Genomic DNA, 21,557 nt, shown 5'->3' with positions numbered 1-21,557 from the left:
ATAGGTTAAATATTTTGGGGCAGTCGGCATAGTGTATTTACAAAAGTAATGAGACAAACCTCTATCTATTGTCATATAGTTGTGTGCAACATTACAGCAGGTGACCATGTGTAAACAGGCAGCTAACGTTGCCTACAAACCATCAAAGATGAAAAGAGATGCATCCCAGGTGTGAGTCATGGTATACAATGGCTGCTTTTGACAGGGATATGTGGGTGTGGCAAGTCATTCAGAGTAAGGGTGGTCCTATATGGCATTAAATACATTATGAATGTCTTTGTTTATTTATTTTTTCTATCACAGCATTTATACAAATGTTACAAAACAACCTTGCTTTCTACACCACAGGGCCCTATGGTCAACCAGGGATATTAGATGAAATCAACAAAAGTTCAGAAATCCAATTAGCTAAATCAGGATCTGTACAAGATACAGCAAGCAATTCGTCTTATTTTCTCATGTTCCAATTCATATCACATAAAACGAGTATTTCCATAGTTGTTGTATACAGTAAAAGAGGTCTATTTTCCTGTGATCGTTTTAAACGTTATATAACACAGGGAAGCCCAAACGCCACTCTTTCTCATTCCTTTGACTGTATATGGCCACGTTCTTGTAGCGCACATTTCCGCAGTTCTGAGCGGCTCCACCAATGGGATCGGTGAGATTGTGCAGATCTGCGCAGAGCTGCGGACATCTGCGCTACAAGAACGCGAGCAGTATGTTTGCCTCCCTCTCCCGGAGTACTGGGAGAGGCGCTGTCTGCGTCTGCGCTGGCGAGGAGTCCCATTTGCTCGGCCAGCCGTCGTGACGCGTCGTGCGCAATAGCGAGCAGACGCTGGCAGCCGTGAGAGCAGGATCGGCGTGGGAGTGGGAAGGGGTTGCGATTGTGCAGCTGCTTCAAGAAAAGGGGCCAGAAACAGGACTCTCACATCCGCAAAGTTCACCAAACACTAAAGCGTCAGGTAAGACCAATATCAGACAGTAGTGTTGTTTAAATTCTGCCTTTAATGCATTCGCATTTCGTATGTGCGCCGATTCCACACTAACAATACGAAAAAAAGTATTTTTGTAAGCAATATGTAATGTATTGCCAACAGTTTTCTGTAAAGAATGTTAAAACATAAACTGAGAGGACATTAAACACTACCGTACTTGAATTTCAAACGCGACGTATCGTAATATCATTGGATCTGGTTTCAAAGTACATTATGGTTTAGTATAGACTCAAACCGTTTGTGGAACGTAAAAGTACTTCATACAAGCTTTACATTTTGAAGGAAACTATTCTTGATCAATAATATAACCCACTGCAAGTCTCGACGCTTGTGTTGATCTATATCATTTTTATAGAAACCTTAATCACACACAGCGAGCATGCTTCAATAATTTGATTGGCCAGCTTTACACGGCACGCATTTCCGACGCCGCTGCTCTTGCTCTGGGTTGTGTCTGCTTTCCCATGCGTATTCAAATTTCAAATACTTCTGTGCAAGGTTAATAGTATACTTGCTCTGTTTATCGACAAATAATGTTCACCGGCTGCATGTGGTCGTGGGTGACCCCTCATTTATGAAGGTTGTTACTGATCAACCTCGAAATATCAGTTGCAAATGTCTGCTTTGTTTATATACACTACAAACGATGAAGTCGCTAAAAAAGAAACACTCTGTACTCTGTAGTAGCCAGTGTCATGTCGGCTATTGATAACCGGGGCACACATGTGCTTATGCACGGCGGTTGTTTGTCGTGCTGACCTTTCTAGAAAGTGCTTCCTTCGTCATCTGTAGACGACTCGTATTTTGTCGGCTCACATTCGCTAAAAGGGATTCGCTAACGCTAAAGTGCGCGCTAACTTTACTATACGAACTTCGATCCGATTAGAAGAATGAATTAAGATCCGGTTAGATATATACACATACGTTATATATATATATATATATATATATATATATATATATATATATTTAATAACATAAAGTAGAGCTGGAAGGGCTTCATAATAACCCAGACATACATAGACTGCACCAACGCTTCCTGTGACAACGCAACACTTTACAGTAGTAAAGTGTATGCGTTGTTCTGAATACGTGTAATGAATTACTATAGTATAGAAGAACTAAATTCAGCATTTTCAGTTTTAGGTACTGTTTCAATAGCAGTGCATTAAAAATGTTGTTTAAAATTAAAAAGCTTTAGGTCATCCGACTAACAGTATACAACTGCATCACTATCTTTTTTTTGTGTTGGTGTCTTTAAGCTTTCCTTCACAATGTCTGTTCTCCCGGCACATTGCATGCACAGTGCTCAAACAGCTGTGATGTATTAAAAAGCAGACTGTTAAATGACCTAATTCAAATGTCTTAATTATGCCTTTTTCTATATTCTTGGCGTTGGCTTCCTTTTGGGAAATTTCACAGATTGATTGCTTTTCAGTGTGTGGCCTAAATTATTTGCGATTAACCCAATTTGTAACGAGTGCATGGCAGAGAAATTACACTTGCAATACCTCGATGCTAAATATTAAAAGGAAAATAATGCTTTTTTTGGAAGTTTATTTCTGCAGTTTTTCTAATTGAGATCTCATTTAAAAAAAAAAAAACAGCCACACAAAAAAAGTGGTGCATAGCCTTGTTGTGGTTGCTAGAACATGTATTGGTTTCACTGCCTTTACAAAAGTGTAATTAAATAAGTTAGTTGATGTGGGACAGTGCCCTGTCTAGATGGCAAATATATTTTAGTTGTATTATTGTTGCAGTAAGATTGTAAATGGTGTATTTCAGCCCAGTGTATTGCTCAGGTTAGGCCAGGTTCAGTCCAGTGTGCATCCGATTTTAGAAAAACATTTCATCCAAGGTCATGTAGAGTTTGGGGAACCTTATCGATGTCATATGGTTACCCAGCAACCAAAGGGAGTAATCTTCTATATGATAGTTTGTTCTTTATAAAAACTTGAGGTAAGTATTCCCAACTGGCCGTCTCGGGAGTGCTTCGTTGTTGTTGTTGGATAAATCATTGGTATTATTCTAATGAATCTGGCCCTGCGTGCTACTTGTCCTATCTATCGAGGGAGTGAATTTCTCCCTTTCAAAGCCCAGTGCTTTAAAGTAGCAGTTTTCCAAAGACTTGCCAACAAATTGATTGACTCAACAGTATGGAAAAACACATTTAGTTTTACAGTTTAACTAAAGCATTTAGTAACACTCAAGTCCTCCTTTATGAGTTTTATCTAAGTAACCTTGATTTCCAATGCACTAATAACTTGTGAATACACAGACAAGGAATACTCAGGACCCCATTTAACTGAAATAATACCAAAATAGTTTATTGAGTTACGACTAAGTGCTCCGGAGATGGTCAGTTGGCAAAACGCATCTAAAGTTATTCTAAAGAACATACTATCATATACAAGATGACTCCCTTTGGTTGCAGGGCAACTAGATGATGTCAGTGAGGTACCCTAAACTTTATCACACAGGTCTCCTTTGTCTTCTGTTCTCTCCATGGCCTTGGATGATTTTTTTTTTTTTTTTTTAAATCAGCTACACAGACTACTGCACCTGTCCTCTCCGGAGCAATACACAAACCTTACATTCATACATGGGTTACACAATCTTGCCGCAACAATGGTGCGGATATAATATATTTGGCATTCAGACGGCACTGTCCCACATCGCTTGTTTAAGCTTGCAACAAACCGATCGAGAGTCACATGCAGGTAGCAATTTTCCATTCCTTAATTATAGCCCCATTCACACTGAAATGCCAGCAAAATGCAGGCATCGTTTGCCTGCTTTTTTCCTGTTGCACCCCATTCACACTGGCTTTGAAAGCTGTCGAAATGCAGGCAAGTACCCTTTCACACAGAAAACGGAGAATGCTGGCATTAGCGCTGTAGCCTTGGGTTCAAGATGGTACAGAAGCATGTGGATTCGGGAGAGGAGACGCAGACCGATACTCTGGACATGTTTGTAAAAGCTATATAATTTCATCATTTTGCCAGTTTCATTCCACTGTGTTTACTGGACTGTTGGTTCTAAGCAGGGCATTGGTTCGGTTCGTACTCACTGTCAAGAGCAAATAATAAGGAGGGAAATGCAAACGATGTATCAAATCTAGGTGCGAATTCGCCCAATGACCAGTTCATCAGGCTGTGGTTGTGTTTTGCGGTGTGGTCACTGGACCCAGCGGTCACAGATCATATGAACCAGTGAACCCAGTATGAGACTCGGCTCTCTTCATGGTCACGTAACGAGGCATTGTGTTTGGTGTCTTGACATATACTGAAGAAAAGTTAAATCAACTAAAATAAATGTGGGGGAAAAAAACATGACATTACATTGTGTATATAACTATATCTACCAAATGTCTGGGTGTGCAGATCTGCAATTGATTGATTACTCAAAACAACTTTTTAATTTAAATTTTTTGAAGTTTGACATTACCAACCTGTTGGTTCATCAATAACTCTGAGAATTGCTGCGACTACATTATTTTCAACCTCTGCAATTTTTGCACCCCTAATCTGATCGGTTATGCCAGTTAGCTAAAATACTGCGTCGACAATGCAAGGACGTGATACGTCATGCTGGCATTCGCTTTCCTGCTCAATTCACACATGCTAGCATTTAGACTTGGTCCCGAGGTGGAAAATTGTCGAAATGCCAGTATAAACCCTTTCACACAGACATTGCTGGCAACAAAATGCCACCAAAAAGCTGGCATTTGTTTCAGTGTGAATGGGGTTTATGTCCCTGGTCATCGGAGCAGTCTGTTTTCCTCTTCTCTCCAGGTAATACACCTGACCGACAGTTGTCCAACAGTGGCCTAAGATTTGGAAGTTTTTCTGAACTGTGATTCAGTTTATCTCCTTGCCTTAATAACATATGCAGAGTTGGTGAATGAAAACATGCAACTTTTTTTAAAAGCAAATTTTCCCAGAAAATAAGAACACATTTTCATTGTATGCAACCTGCTGGCATTTTAAACGTTCTCTTTCTTATTTAATATTTTGACCTTAACCAGTGCCTTTTACGTTTTTGATGAGATAGTAGATAGAATGAAACCAACCAGTCAAGTGATTTTGAACCAAAGTCTGTCAAACCAATGCAATTAGTCAGGTTGATGTAAAATAAATATTAATGAGTTGTTTTGCCACCTAGAATTTGTTTTCAATCAAAAATCAACTACTTTTGACTTCAAAATATCTTGTAAACTGAATAGTCTGGCTGCACAGATCTATGAAGGCCTTGGATTATAGCTTTCTTGTAATTGTCTATGTAAACCACTTAAACACTGTTAGCATTTTGTTGTAAATGAAACGTACATGTTAATCAAACAAGACTGAAAGGTTACAGAATGGGTTTCTTTCGTAACCACTAAAGTGTCTGTCTGCGTTACATCTCCTACACCCTCTGATCTGAATCATTGCTGTCATGGTGCATCACTGTGAATGTTGACTTTCTTTGTTGCTTTCCCCTTTGATCATTGTGTGGAAACTCATAGGTAGTGTTGTGTACACTTCTTGTGGGTGGGGTAGTCACAGTAATGTGAAGAATCAGCTTTGGCTATTGAGGTTATTAATTCAAGCTCTGGGGTCATGCACGTACAACATAAACAGTGGTGCTTGTGAAATTATTAACTGCAAAATAATGTTAAGACAATTCAAATTGTCTAAAATAAACCTTAACCAATTGTTAAAGTAAAAGTAAAAACCTTAATGTCAGTCTTGTCCCCTGTATATTGCAATAAACCGAACATTAACATGAAACCAATGGCTTCTTTGTTTGTACCAATCCCTTCTATAAACCTGTAGTCCGAGATCTAGAGAGTTACTAAAGAGAATTCAGTCAAATGTTTTCTTTCTTTATTTTCTAGTTTATCTGGCAGTAATGGCTCGTGGGCACCAGAAGATTCAGTCCCAGCAGAAGAATGCCAAGAAACAGGCAGAACAGAAGAAGAAGCATGGACACGACCAAAAGACTGCAGCCAAGGCTGCTTTAGTGTACACCTGCTCCATCTGTAGGGTAAGGGACCTGAGACTTCTCAAGCCTAGGATAAGAGTCTACAAAAATAAATTGTCATTTAGCATTTACATAAAGCATAACAGAAGCTTGTAAGTGATCAATTAAAATGGGCAAGTCTGAACTGCAACAGTAGTCCATATGTTTTTTGTGCAGAGCAGACAGTGAAGAAACCAAAGTCCATTTGCTTTGGAAATTAGGTTTTTCCTAGATCCACAGGAAAAATATTGAAAAACCTGATCACTTGATCCTTTATGGCATGATATTTAAACTGGTATGTAAATGCAGAAAGAGAGTGACACAAATTGACACCGAAAACTGAGGCTTCAAAGATCAGTACTCTATGGCCTTGAACCTGAATGTTTTCATTCTGCCTAACCTCTTAATCTCTTAAACTTCAACTTGTTCACATGATTTAGTTGCTTCTAAGCCAAATAAAGTCACTATGGCCATGGTGTTAATTAGGAAAGTTTCAACGCACCTTTGTCATGTTTTCCAAGGTTCCATTCTTTCTTTGCAAACATTTAACAGCACTTGTGTAATCTGTCAATCAATGTGATGTGTGTAATAGTGGAGTAGAAAAGTGAAGAAGAAGAAGAGGAGGAGGAGGAGATTGAAAACTGTTGCTTCCAACTACTGCTAGGACTGCCTTTCCTTTGCTTCTTTTGTTTCTTCCTCATTGGCTTGTCTTCCCAATAGAGTGGGTGTGGTCAAGCTGTCACTCAATTCAATAGTGAGACAAGTATCCAGATAAATCAAAATATCATTGGATGTCTTGCAACATATTTTTCCTCTGTATTTTTTGATAAAAAAAAAAAAAAAATGATAAAATTCCAGGTGGCTATAGGCTACAGCCTATATGTTTTGGCAGGGCCCGGGATTGGGTTCCAAGGTAGCATACGAATCTGTTTCCTTTTCTTTCCCCTATTGCTTAATAATTTTGCTTCCAGATGTTAAATGAAATAAGCCAAGCTTATTTTTAAGATAACTTGTCAAGCTAGCTACATATACCCTATTGTTTGTAGATGTTCCCTTGCATAATAGCCAATTTAGGATTTCATACAGAACTTATTCCAATAGATTAATAAAAGAGCAAAAGAGGACAGTTTACAGAAGTCATCCATATGGCTTGAACCCTTTCCTGTATATAAGAATACTTAGAACTGCAGTTTACCAGGGTGCACTCCTGTTTCAGAAGAAATGCAGTTAGACTGGAAAGGCAGCTTGAAGGCAGGGTGTTGGTGGAACAGATTGCAATTGTCTGCTTTTATAAACATAATAATTATAACCCTGACTCAGTTCATTATTAATACAGTTATGTCACTGGCCAAAGGTTTGTCAAATTAGAGGAACAAAGTTGATGATTGGGAGAAAGTGCTTTTTGGTTAAGTATTGCCCTTCTATATTCCCATTGTCTTGCACCCTGAGCAATTTTTAGAATGCCTTTTAAGGTCTTATTTTATTTTTGTATTGATCAAAAGTTGAATTAATATTACATGTTTTTTGAACTTCCTTGATAATGAAAACTAAATTGTAATGAAGACCTGTTAAGAAAGCTGACAGTGTGTTAAACCCAAGGCTGTAATATTATCTGAAGTTTAGTAGCAGCTGGAAGAGGGTGGCTAGGTGAGTGTTACAAGTGCCCTGCTGTAACCTTGCCATTGGCCAGGAGTAACCTTTTGGTAACTTAAATTGGGATTCAAACATTTATGTGACCCTTCTCCATGTTTTGTGGTGTTCTTCCACTCAGAAACGAGCATAACGGTAAACATTTTATGACCATGCTCCTTCATCTCTTTCTTTAAAGCATTGTTTGTCGGGGTGTCTCTCGTTGTCCACTGGGTCAAAGCTCTCGAATCCAGCATATTCTATTTCTGTCATTGGCTGAGTTCCCAAGGGCTATTACACAATTGGAGTGCTGTGGTGCAAGGAAGGGTGGAAGGTGGCCAGGGAAAACCATCAAAGTTACACTGCCCCAGTTGTAATAATGAAGTCTAATTGGTCTCCTTTTGTTTTTGTTTTTCAGTTTGATGTATTTTTTTAACATCTTGATGTTATCCCTACTGTCATGGAAAATCTGAGTTTATTAATAAGTCTTCCACTTTCAATAAGTCTGTATTTAAAGATTTTGTTTCAATAGAGCTGGGAACTGTTTGTGCCGCTAGATTTTGACAATATATGAGCCCTCTTGTATCCACCAGTACCAGGTGCTTGATACTTTGTACTTCTTTCCTTAAGTGGACAACAGCTGCTTCACAGGTCAGAGCTCACTCACTAGATAGAAGGATTCATCAGCTTTATTTCACTAATACTTAAAGAAAACCACCAATTTACTATCTCCACAGGGACGGTAAAAGAAAAATTTAGCATGTCAAACGAGCACAATTCTGGTCCTGGAGGTTCAGACTGACAAATTTTCTCAAAAGGAAAACTTTAAAAAGCAGTGTTTCTCCTATTCTAGACACAGATGCCCGACCCCAAGACGTTCAAGCAGCACTTCGAGAGCAAGCATCCGAAGTCCCCCATGCCCCCAGAGCTAGAGGACGTGCAAGCATGAGCAGCGTCTGTGGGCATCTCAGCCAGCACCTGTCGCATCTCCAGAGTTGGCGAGAGCCCCAGTGAGCTTCAAGATTGCCCTATCAGGATACTTACTAAAACAGGTTAACTTGTATACAGCGCCAACAGCATCTCTGCACAAGCCAAATAAAATTAACCTTAAACGAGGTCGAGCAGTGAGCAGCTGACATAAGACACATTTAATATAATCCCTCTTTGTGCTAATGTGAATGAAGGGAGTGCTGCAAATGATAGGAACTTTTTTTTTCTGGATTCCCTTCAGACCAACTGTCACTGTTCATTATTTTTTTTTAAAGTGGCTGTACAAACTGCAGATTTATTATAGAATATATATATATTTTTTTTCTTAATTTATTGCCACTTCCATGTTGTAGGACAACCTTGAATTGCTGCAGAAAGCTCCATAAAGCAGAGATGTACAGTATGAAATTCTTTCCTCTGTACTTTTTTTGAAACGATGAAAACCTCATGTTCTGAAGTGGTAAAAAAAAAATGTCTGTTCATATGGCACATGGTTGGTGGGAATGGGGTCTGCCAGTTGTTATAAATGTGGCTCTGGGACTGTAGCTTGGAGTAACTGCTGTGAATTCATTTATTTTGATCCTATCATGTAATCATACCTTTTTGATCAATTTCAAAACTGAAGTTCTGAAAGGTAGTTAAAGGTCCACCACTAGGGGCACTATTTGTTTTTCTAAATGTCCACTCTGTTTGCAAAGGCCTATGTACACCACAGCTAACTTTTGAATTGCTCCACATTTATATTGTCATTTTAATTGATGTGATTTAGCTTTTTTAATTATTATTTTAAAGGTCTGTGCCAGAATCTGAATAAACTTGAGTCCGTTATTAATTAAAGTTGCCTTGGTATTATTTCCACAGTGTACCTTACATAATGATATGCAAATTAATTTAGTCTTGTATTAAACATATATTCCTAATAGAAGTCCATTTTCTCCAAAAGTCCAACTTCCTCACAAAATAAGCATAAATAGTTGTAAGGCTTTGGGACTAATCATTTTAAGGCATTTATAACCACTATCTGTTAACTCTTTAAATGTGTCAATGTACTGCTGCTTCATGGATGGAGGTCTGAGAAGTACATAAGCCAATTTGTATTCTGATTTAAGGCTGCGTGAGTGACTGTATTTCAGTTTCTTTCATTGAGGGAAAATAAAAAAGTGAAAAGTTATTTTCTCTCTCCATTCTCTAATGTGGTCCTTTGTGGTGTGAATTTTGTGGTATTAGGGTTTTGTAATGGTGTGGATTAATTTATTTCTGCCTCTACCCATGAACTGAACTTGTCATTCTCCTTGTCTACAGCCAAACTCTAAAAGATCAGCGCTTGTGTTTCCTCTCTGAACTGCTGTGTGGTGGGATCAGAGGAGGGATTGGGGAAATTCAAATGCTATATCTTTTTTTTTTTTTTTTTTTTTTCTGTAACTCTTGAACCACTGGTGCATAGCATTGTGTTCTCTTGGAACCAGTCTGTTTACCGGCAACATTTTATAACCTGTATTTATATCTGTGCCCCAATAATGTAATATAACATTTTAATAAAGTATTACTTTAATTTTTCAGTGTATTGCTTGAATTGCATTTTCTCCACAGAATTAGGACAAAATGAGAGAAAGTATTGTACTTTTCTGAATTGGACTTCTTAAATATATATATACTTAAGAGCAATACTACGAGAAGATTCCACTATTTTAATTATACATATTTTATTACACAACACCCCTTTACACTCCATCAGTAATTTTCTTTCCATCTTTAAGCTTTCACATCTGTTGACACTTTCATTGTCATACAGGGTGTGAAAAGTAGTTCTCTGAGTGCTGTCCAGATTTTCATCACTACTACACTTAATCTCAGTGACATTTTGTGATATGGATAAAATAACATTTTTTTTTTACATTTAAGGGATCTCCTCCAAATTAAAGGCTGCACTACAGTATATGCCAAAAAGGCAGATGGCACCACATGACTTTATCTTGAAGAGAGACAATAATGGGATTTAAAACCAACAAGACACAAGAATAAACAACCTTACAATCAGGTGGTCAGGATGGTTTTGCTCAGTTGTAAATGTCTCCAAAATGTAGTATTAGTCCTGATTTATTGCTGGGGGGGAAAGCAGAAGGTATGGATTGTCTTGCCCTCTACCGGTCTAGTGTCACTGTGCTTGGTATCTACTGTTTAGTTACAGAAAACCCCCAAGGCTATTTCAACCCCAGCCAGTGATGTGTGCAGTCTTGCTTTTCGGAATTGCAGGCTGTGTGTTGGGAGACTACTTGGAACATATGAGCAGAGGTGTAGAGCAGGAAGAAGTGCATGATGGGAAGGAATTTCTATATCATCCTATATGTGCCTTTTATTTTATAAAAAAGTTAAAATAAGTTGATTTGCTATATTATAGATATGACTAACTTTAAAGAATATACTAATATTAATCATGTTCAGTAACTTCTGTTAACTTCACCTCATGTAATATCAGACAAAGAAATAAAAAAATGGGTGCATAATAGCAATCAGGAACACATACAAGGCCATGCCACCTTTGTCACAACAGCTCACAGCAGTGCCTTTGTGTTTGTAAGTAGTACACGGCTATGGTTGCCAGTTTTGTCACTGGACCATATCTGCTTCTTTTCTGGCAGGGTGGCATCAATTCTTCTAGCTCAGACTGTACTTTTGATGGACACTATTTGTATGTTCCACTCCTTTGTTTTTGTTATTTTTAATTTAAAGCTTTTAATGTGCTTGGATTGGTATTACATTGACTGCAAAAGTGGAATGTATAAGAGTAGGGGACACAGGGATAGTACTGTATGTGAAGTGGGTTGGGCACAAGTTCATTAGATGTTGGAGTCAGGCAAAAAGCACAGATCAATGGAAAATGACTATCGATCCCAGCCATTTGGCAGTCCAGATGCTGCAGGCAGAATTGTAGTAGTATTCTAGTAGACTCCCTTTCTGTGCAAAATTCTTCTGTGACGTCAAAGCTGATAATTTGCACAGAAAGCATGAGCCTTCCCAAGCGATTCTGGACAGGTGAGAGCTTGCATCAACACAGCAGCAGAACAAAAAGCCTTCTATGTGAGGCCTTAACCCTTTAACTGTACAAAATTGTAAAACTTCAAATTTTATACATATATATTTGAATGTGGCTCTGAAAAGTTTTTAACATTTCTGGTACCTAAAGTGGCACAGTTCAATTCAAATTGCATAAGATTTGTGTAACTAAACTTCTCTTCCATTCACTTTCCCCTTAACTGGTGTATTGGTTTTAATGGGTGAATGTACTTTCTGCAACAAACTTAAACTCAATTAACATTTAACCCTCTGGAACTCCATGTAGCATATGTGCAACATACTTTTAACTCTCTTCAAACACACCCTGAGTTGTCGGCTTGCCACATTCGGCGTCCTTCTACTGGTAAAGTGAAGTACAAGCAGGAACTAAAGACAGCTGCAGTACAGGCCTGACAGAGCATCACCATGGAAGAAACCCAGCATCTGGTGATGTCTATGGGTTCCAGACTTCAAAACAACTATTTACAAGTGCCTCCAGCCACTATCCTATGCAGCACATCCAGCTAAAGTGTGCAGGGCTGCTCCCAGCATCCTTTGTGCTCCTGGGGATTTCTGGTTGCAGATTCTAGCGCTACAGCCAGAGCTACTGAGTGGCCAGGCCTGGGTCCTCTGGCTCTTGGTGGGAGTCTGCTCTGCCCTGGACAGACCAAGCCGGGGCGTGGCACGGGTCAGATGCAACCTCCTCCGCCCACAGGGGGTTGCCCACACAGTCCCCCAGCCCCCCAGTCTCTCTCTGGTCCAGGATCTCACCGCGCATGGTGCTACAGTTAGGTCCATAAATATTTAGACAGTGACACAATTGTCATCATTTTGGCTCTGTCCGCCACCACAATGAATTTGAAAGGAAACTAAATTAAGATGTGCTTTAAGTGTAGACTTTCATCTTTAATACGAGGGTAGTTACATCTAAATTGGGTGAACAGTGTAGGAATTACACCCATTTTTATATGTGATCCCCTCCAATTTTAGGGGCTCAAAAAGTAATTGGACAAACTAACATAATCATGAATTAAATTGTAAGTTTCAATACTTGGTTGTAAATCCTTTGCAGTCAATGACTGCTTGAAGTCTTGAACCCATAGACATTACCAGATTCTGGGTTTCTTCCCTGGTGATGCTCTGCCAGACCTGTACCGCAGCTGTATTTAGTTCCTGCTTGTTCTTAAGAACATAAGAAAGTTTACAAACGAGAGGAGGCCATTTGACCCATCGTGCTCGTTTGGTGTCCATTAGTAACTGAGTGATCCAAGGATCCTATCCAGTCTATTTTTAAATGTTCCCAAATTTTCAGCTTCTACCACATCGCTGGGGAGTTTGTTCCAGATTGTGACTAGTCTATTCAAAAGGGAAAACAGGAGATGCTTCTTTACACAGAAGCATCTCCTGTTTTCCGTTTTGAATGCCTTGAAGCACAATTTCCATTTGTGTCCCCAGGTCCCTGTGTCCCTGCTGATCTGGAAAAGCTCCTCTGGTTTGATGTGGTTGATGCCTTTCATGATTTTGAAGACTTGAATCAAGTCCCAACGTAGTCTCCTCTGTTCCAGGGTGAAAAGGTTCAGTTCCCTCAGTCTCTCCGAGTAGGACATTCCTTTCAGACCTGGAATAAGTCTGGTTGCTCTCCTCTGGACTGCCTCTAGAGCAGCAATATCTTTCTTTAAGTGTGGTGCCCAGAACTGTACACAGTATCCAGATGAGCTCTAACTAGTGCATTGTAAAGTCTTAACATTACTTCCCTTGTTCTCAATTCTACACTTTTGACAATATACCCTAACATTCTGTTTGCCTTTATTGCTTCCCCACACTGTTTGGCTGGAGAAAGTGAGGAGTCCACATAGACTCCTAGGTCTTGCTCATGCGTTACTTCATCTAGTCCTATTCCTGCCATAGTGTAATTGTAGTGGACATTTGTGTTACCTGCATGTATTACCTTGCGCTCGTCCACATTGAATTTCATCTGCCAGGTGTCGGCTCACAACTGAATATTATCTAAGTCCCTTTGAATAGCCTGTGCTGCCGAGATTGTATCTGCTGAGCCACCTATTTTAGTATAATCTGCAAATTTGACAAGTTTGCCAACTATCCCAGAGTCCAGATCATTAATATAGATTAGAAAAAGCAAAGGCCCTAGTATTGATCCCTGTTGAACTCCACTAACCTCACTCCAGTTAGAAGCGACTCCTCTAATCGACACCCTCTGTTTCCTATACATCAACCAGTTCATAATCCATCTACTTACATTACCCTGAATGCCTACAGCTTCCAATTTGAGGATCAGTCTTTGGTGTGGAACCTTATCAAAAGCTTTTTGAAAATCTAAGTATATGATATCATATGCTTTCACCTGATCTACAGCTGCAGTTGCATGATCAAAAAATTCCAATAAATTAGTTAGATATTATCTGCCTCATCTAAACCCATGTTGACTATCTCCAAGAATATGGTTTACATTAAGATGCTCCTCTATTTTCTGTCTAATCATTTTCTCCAACATTTTACAGGTGATGCAGGCAAGACTGATTGGTCTGTAATTTCCTGGCTCAGTTTTATCCCCTTTCGTGTGGATTGGTATGATATTTGCTGTCTTCCAGTCAGTTGGCACATCCCCTGTTCCAAGTGTCTTTTGGAATACTTTAGTTAGCAGCCTATAAATAATTTCCCTTATTTCTTTAAGTATTGTTGGAAATATACCATCTGGCCCAGGTGATTTGTTGGTATTTAATTCTGCTAGTCCCTTTAGTACTTCCTCCTCATTTATCCTGCTCTCTCTTAGGATTTGACTGGACTGATTGTTAACCTGTGGCATGCTATCAGTTTTTTCTTTTGTAAAAACCTCTGTGAAATACTCATTTAGAACATTTGCCACATCTTATTCATTTTGCAAGATACTTCAATTTTTTCCCTTTATCAGTTTCACTTCCTCCTTTATTGACCTCTTGCTGTTGTTGCTGTCGTCTTGGGGCATTTTGCATTCAGTTTTGCCTTCAACAAGTGAAATGCATGCTCAATTGGATTCAGGTCAGGTGATTGACTTGGCCATTGCAGAACATTCCACTTATTCGCCTTAAAAAAAGTCTTGGGTTGCTTTCGTAGTATGCTTCGGGTCATTGTCCATCTGCACTATGAAGCACCGTCCAATGAGTTTTGAAGCATTTGGCTGAATCTGAGCAGATAATATAGCCCTGAACACTTCAGAATTCATCCTGCTGCTTATGTCAGCAGTCACATCATCAATAAATACAAGGGAACCAGTTCCATTGGGAGCCATACATGCCCATGCCAAAACATGCTTCACAGATGAGGTGGTATGCTTCGGATCAGGAGCAGTTCCTTCTCTTCTCCATACTCTTCTCTTCTCATCATTCTGGTACAAGTTGATCTTTGTCTCATCTATCCATAGGGTGTTGTTCCAGAACTGTACAGGGGTCTTTAGATGTTTTTTTTTGGTAAAATCTAATCTGGTCTTCCCATTTTTGGGGCTTACAAATGGTTTATATTTTGTTGTAAACCCTCTGCATTTACTCTGGTGAAGTCTTCTCTTGATTGTTGACTTTGATATAAATATGCCTACTTCCTAGAGGGTGTTCTTGATCTGGCCAACTGTTGTGAAGGTTTTTTCTTCATCAGGGAAAAAATTATTCTGTCATCCACCACAGTTGTTTTCTGTGGTCTTCCGGGCCTTTTGGTGTTCCGGAGCTCACCAGTGCATTCTTTCTTTTTAAAGAATGTACCAAATAGTTTATTTGGCCACACCTAATGTTTTGGCTCTCTCTCCAATTGGTTTGTTTGGATTTATCAGCCTAATGATGGCTTGTGTAACGACCCAGGGGTTCTGGCCGCGAGGGGGATTCGAACCCCATTCTCCCGCGCCACAATGCAGCAATCTTATCGCATCACCAAAGGGCCCAGGCCTCTTAGCCTCTTTGTTTCTTCCTCAAGAGCTCTCCTGGACTCTTCCTGTGACTTCTGCATTTCCAAATACTTCGCTTTCATTTCTTTTAACTGAGTGAGTTCCTGCTCTGCCCCCTTACTACTACTATCCTCCTGTGGTAGTGACTCCACAAAGAATAAGAGGTTCTTAAAATACTGACATGCCTCTTCATCCTCCTGGTTTTCTTCAATATTATCCAGTTCTCGCTCTGCCAACCGAATTAAAGCTTGCCTGCTTTTATTTTTTACAGTCATCTGCCTTAATCCATTTTAAGTAATTGCATGCTTCTACCAACTGATCCCACTGCAACTTAAAGCTGCACTCGCCTTCTATTGCAGTTGTTCCAGTTCCATGATGAAATTTGCAAATCCTGTTCTGCAGACTGTACAAACGGTGGCACTGAGATTTCAAGTTTGTTGTGAGAATTTGATTCCCGTCTCCTTATCCTGGCTGGCTCGACAAAATATGTTGCGCTTTTGCAATAAATCAACTGACACACTGTGCTCCAATTACGGGTATTTTATTGCCGCTGAAAAAGCAAAATAATAATCAGTTTTGCACTGGCGGTAATACAGGAATCATTCGCATTGTTTCAATGGTCACAGCGTTTCCCCTTTTCACAACCCAACTCCTAAAGTGCAGGCGCCAGCTACTGGCTGGAGGTGATATTAACCGCTCAATTTACTATAATATAATTGCTTTTCCCCAAGAGAATAAAACATGAAATCCTTCAGTAACCAAAAATAAATCATAGGGGGTGGACTGGAATGCCCATAAGTACTATGCCACACTTGCTTCACTCGCAGTGGCAGCTCTTTGGACTTCATATTGAGGGTTAACAGCAACAGATTCCAAATGCAAATGCCACACTTGAAATCAAATGTAGACCTTTTATCTGCTTACCTGTAATTGAACTAAAGAGGGAATAACACCTGGCCATGGAACAGCGGAGACAGCTGAGCAGCTACTTGTCCAATCACTTTTGAGCCCCGACAATTGAGGGGAACAAATATATAAAATTGGGTGTTATTCACTGTTTTTTTCTTTTTATACATAAAGTATAAAGTTAATAATACTTTGAAGTTTCATTGTTCAGGGTCAAAAATATACTTGGATCTAGGGCTGGGCAATATGACGATATATATCGTGTGACGATAGAAAAACCTCTATCGTTTCATATTATGCTCAATCGTTTATATCGTTGTGTCGCAAATCCCACTAAGGCAGTATTTTTGGACGACGCTTTGCAGGCGAGAAATGTGCATCTGAAACACAGACAGACATGGAGGAGAGTGAACTGACACACAATAACCAACACAACCAAAATAAACTTTAATGCACTAGCGCACACGTTCTGCCCCGCTCTCGTCGCCGGGCTAAACTCGATCTGCAAGCACCCCACCCCCGCTAATTTAATTGTATATAATGTGTATAAACGTAAAGAATAATAAAGTTTGTTTGCATTTTAATAAATTGGAAAGCAATGCAAACAAATGCAGAGAGTTTCATTTTCTTTATATTAAGATGGTCTTTATAGCAGATGTGAAATGCGCCACTAAATCATACTGTGTACGCGTATATATCCCAACATAACACACGTAATAGTGATCACACAACACTTCCGCTGTAATGTGTTGCATTCTGCATACATTTACCATGACAGTCTGCATGTGGTATTTGTTAGTTTTGCATATTTAATGATTAACGAAATACTTGTAGCTTTAATGTCTTTGGTCTTATTTTGTAGCTTGATTGGATAAAAACAAGAATGAGAGATATACATCGTGTATCGCCCAAAATTATATAAATATCGAGATATTTTTAAGTCACATCGCCCAGCCCTACTTGGAGCACTTCAAAAGTATAATATGGACAATAAATTTAGTTTTTTCTTATAAGCACTTTTGATTTTCGTTTTTTATTTTTTGCAACAAATTTTGTATGGAATCACAATTTGCCATTTTCTGAATCTCCAGTTTGTGCTGGGTACTTCCATAAAAGATAGTTGGTTTTAACCCTCATCATTTCAGATTACAAATATGACAACAGTAAAATCAGACAAAAATCTATTTTTGCCGACTGGCAGGCCACAGCCTAGACACTGTGTCGTACTCCCTGGCACGCAGCCTATTGCCCCCCTTACATCACTGGGTCCATTTTAAGCTCCACGCTGCCCAGGCGCCCAAAGCACCTCGCACCAGCTCCCCGGCGTTTCACCATACCTGCCCAAAGCTGAAGCACTGTGGGTCTGAGGCTGAGGGCTTGCTGCTCATCCTTCACAGCTGGAGACACCAGGGAACAGAAGTGTCAGAAACGGGCGGCCATCCCCACAGTCGCTGAAGCCCCCTGCCTCTTGATGAACACATGCAGCACACCGTTTAAGGTGGAACAGAGCCCCTTCACATCCACATTACCACCCCCACACCAAGCAGCACCCCCTCCCTGCACTCCACAAAGCAGGCAGCAGTGACTATAAGCAGATCTGTGGAAAAACTATAAAATACAACACCATTGGACACAAGCTCTTCCCCGGATGGCTGTGAACTTGTGGCAGGAGTGCAGAACCCTCACTCACCCTAGTCTGAGGCACTCCAGCAGGGTCTGTGAGGAACCACCAAACTGGGTCGGGTCTCTGGCTGAGCGTCTGCAGGTGGGCCATGCCACTGCGGTTTTACAGGTCTCAATGTCTTTCGGCTACATAAACAAGGGTGCCAATTTGAGTGGTGAAATCACACACAGTGGAATATGTATTTGGGCAGTACAGAATGGTGCTGGTTGCAGCAGCACATAGGGGCAGTGTTTCCCACAGGTTGTCCTCCTGTGCCCCAGCCTGGGCCCAGTCTGTGGGGGTGTGCCCCTCTGAGTCATGCAGCCACATGTCCCCCAGCTCGTTCACCAGCACGGGGTTGTAGGAGAACACAGCAGCGTGGACCGGCTTGTTCCTGTCCTCACAGCGGCGCCACACACACACACACACACTTTTCTACAGTTTATTGTAGTTTCATTTGATCTACCAAGAGCCCAGATGTCCAGGTTTCCTTTCAAATCAAAGAATCAAAGTGCATGGAGCTCTGATGATTGGAGGGACTTCATAAACAGCCCCGTGCCATCAATGGTAGGGGCTGCCAGTGGTGTGCAGTGCGGCACAGCCAGCTCTCTCACTGGTTGGGGTTGGCTCCATACTGCAGAAGCAGCTCTGTGGCACAGGTCAGGCCCAGAAGAGAGACCTAGAACAGGGGAGTCTGGCCCAGGTCATTGACCGTGTCCAAGTCCACACCCACACCTGCCACACAAAAGCACAGCCCAGCTTAGGAGCCGAGGGTCATCTGCATTTCAATTCTACAGCACATAATATGCCTATCTATTCACATTAACATCTCTGCCCAGCCGAACCAGGCAGAGCACGGGGACTACTCATATACCAGTGTCACTTTTCTGTGAGCTGCATGACACATGGGAAGTATGTCATGTGGGAAACAGGATCCTGCTAATGTCCGTCATATTTCCGGTTACAAAATTCATTGAGTCTGTATTATAAGTGTCACTTCAGACACTGTCAAATGACAAACACACATTTTACTTTTCTCACAACAATTGAACGATTATCACTTAGGCAGAACTTGTTAATACTGTAACAAAACCTGTCCTAGTAAGGTTGCGTTCTAACTGGATTTGACAGAGTAGTGTGTAGCTGCCACCACTTGTTTCACCGGGACGGTCTGGTCAGATAACCCTGGAAGCTGGAGGTAGTTATGTAACAGGGGAGAGTGAAATCTATCAGTCTTTTTAACAAACAATTAAATAAGATCTGGGTACACAATGTGCAATTTAGGCAATAGAATACAAATCACAAGATCACCAAATCCATAAAAAGTCAATATCCATTAAATAGTTTGATTTCTCAGTCAAATCAGTCCTCATACATTGAGCCAATTGTTATGATCCAACCACAAATAGCCTTCATAAAAATACTAAAATAAACAAATGGAAGTGAAAAAGAACCACAATATAAATATTAAATAAATACAATAAACACACCAATGGAGATAACCACAATTCCAACACAGCAACTCTAACTATAAAAATCAATGTAAACTCTTCAAATATAAACCCAGGATTCACAATAAACTAAAAATAGATTAATTGCCGTTTTAGATCAGTTAATTGGAATGATGCAATAGGATCCAGCACTGTTCAATCACTTGGCCCCATTACACAGATTGATTAACAGCAGTATGTTTTTAAGTCCAATTCAAAACTTCACGAGTTAGTTAAAAACTGCTCTTATTATGGACAAGGACTAGCATAAAACCATAGTAAAACAATACAAGCATTCAATCAATTGCACATAATTACACATAATCCCAGAAACAATGTAAACACATAGATTTTAAATGGAGCCAGATAACTTCCCTTCAATTAGACCGCTCCCCTCTCCCAGGATTTGGCACAGCACACGGCACAGAGTTTAGTCTAAAACAGGCAGCCCCATCTTCTCTGCACACAGACCAACCCAAACAGTGCTAGCAGTAGAAAAGTCTCTCCTGTGTATCTTCTGAGCACTGCTTATATCCCCGCCTGCTCCTGATATGACATCCCGTGATTGGCCACAATGCCCAGTCCAATTAAGGTTAATAATAACCAATTAAATCAGTGACTGAGCCCACTGGCTCATCACACTACAAATGCCTCTGTTGATAAAATTAATGCAGCGGTTTACAGTTACAGTACAGCAGTCGGGATTGTATTCTGAGTGTAGCAGGTGAGACCACTGTCCCATATTAAAGACTAATTGGAGAGCTATTTAAGTTGTCTTTGCAAGAGAGACGGAGGAGAGTGCTGCACAAACGCGCCTTGTTTTCATTTCAGTGCGCTGTTTGACGGGAGAGCCGCAGGTTTTAGTTGACCCGCACACTTCATTGACTTCAACGACTCACCCGAGGAGCGTGGGCATCTTGCTCTTTTTCTTTTTTTGTGTTTTAGACATTTTACCATTTTTCCTTCAAGGATTTTTAAATGGTTGTATCGTGTCTTTATTTATAAAACCATTTTATTGTTAGCTCACCTGATTAGTGTTCTGTGGCTCTGCTGTGCATCTTCGCCTCGGCCGCGAGGTTGTTAGGTGGCCAGGGGTGTGCGCTTTTGCACTGTGTCTGGTCTGGTGATTTAATTAGGTTTATTTGATGCACGTATTTAAGTTTCACTTAAATTCGTATGACGTTGTTTATTTCTACATTTTCACTTTGTCTACATTACACCTTTTATTTAACTTTCACTCTGTCTGCTTGGTTTATTTGGTTTTGCACTCCAGTCCACCGTGGTGTGGAGGCGCTCACTCGGGCTGTTGAACTGTTTATCTCTTGGCGATTTATTTGTAAAATCCATTATACTCTGTTCTAATAATAAAAGCCTTGTTCAAACAAAATCACACCACTTTGCTGCACTTAATTTAATTGAAGGGACTTCTACTTAAAGCGTACTGTCATTTCCCAGGAGCCCCTCTTCTCTTGTATTAAGCAGAGGGTGGGCTAGTTTGGCGCTACATTATTCGAGCTAGAACTGTGTATCGATTAACTTAAATGCAGTTAATTGTGGCTGATTGTAACGATGGCATTGACAGTGGCATTTTAAGATTATTTGTGTGAATTTACCCTTACAATTTAAATTAATAGATAACGCCTTTAAATATTACTACAGACGACAACTAGAATTTAAAGTAACAATAGGTTAACCAATTCAAAACTTTAACTTCCCACGAAATTTTCATTTTAATTATAGGCCTATTTAAGTTCATATGAGACCTTACCTCCTGTCATACACGACCATAAAATGTAATGCAAAATCACTTCAGTCAACACAATTGACCTTTTGACACTTGCGTATTATTATTATTATTATTATTATTATTATTATTATGCCTAGTATGTACTGAG

At 40.0% G+C, this 21,557-nt stretch overlaps 1 protein-coding gene across 1 annotated transcript; it reads left to right on the top strand.

Moving 5' to 3' along the window:
- The first annotated feature begins 788 nt into the window (after positions 1 to 788).
- Positions 789 to 10,173, top strand: znf706 (zinc finger protein 706). Its single transcript, XM_066690556.1, has 3 exons — positions 789 to 965; positions 5,878 to 6,026; positions 8,485 to 10,173. Exons 2-3 carry the CDS (start codon positions 5,892 to 5,894, stop codon positions 8,578 to 8,580), a joined length of 231 nt encoding a protein of 76 aa, XP_066546653.1. The 5' UTR covers positions 789 to 965; positions 5,878 to 5,891; the 3' UTR covers positions 8,581 to 10,173.
- The last annotated feature ends 11,384 nt before the right edge of the window (positions 10,174 to 21,557 follow it).

The sequence above is a fragment of the Amia ocellicauda genome, chromosome 18 (genome assembly GCF_036373705.1).
Source record: "Amia ocellicauda isolate fAmiCal2 chromosome 18, fAmiCal2.hap1, whole genome shotgun sequence".
In the NCBI taxonomy this organism is placed as follows: domain Eukaryota; kingdom Metazoa; phylum Chordata; class Actinopteri; order Amiiformes; family Amiidae; genus Amia; species Amia ocellicauda.
Note: the sequence above shows the minus strand (reverse complement) of the source record. Positions and strands in the feature narration are given on the sequence as shown.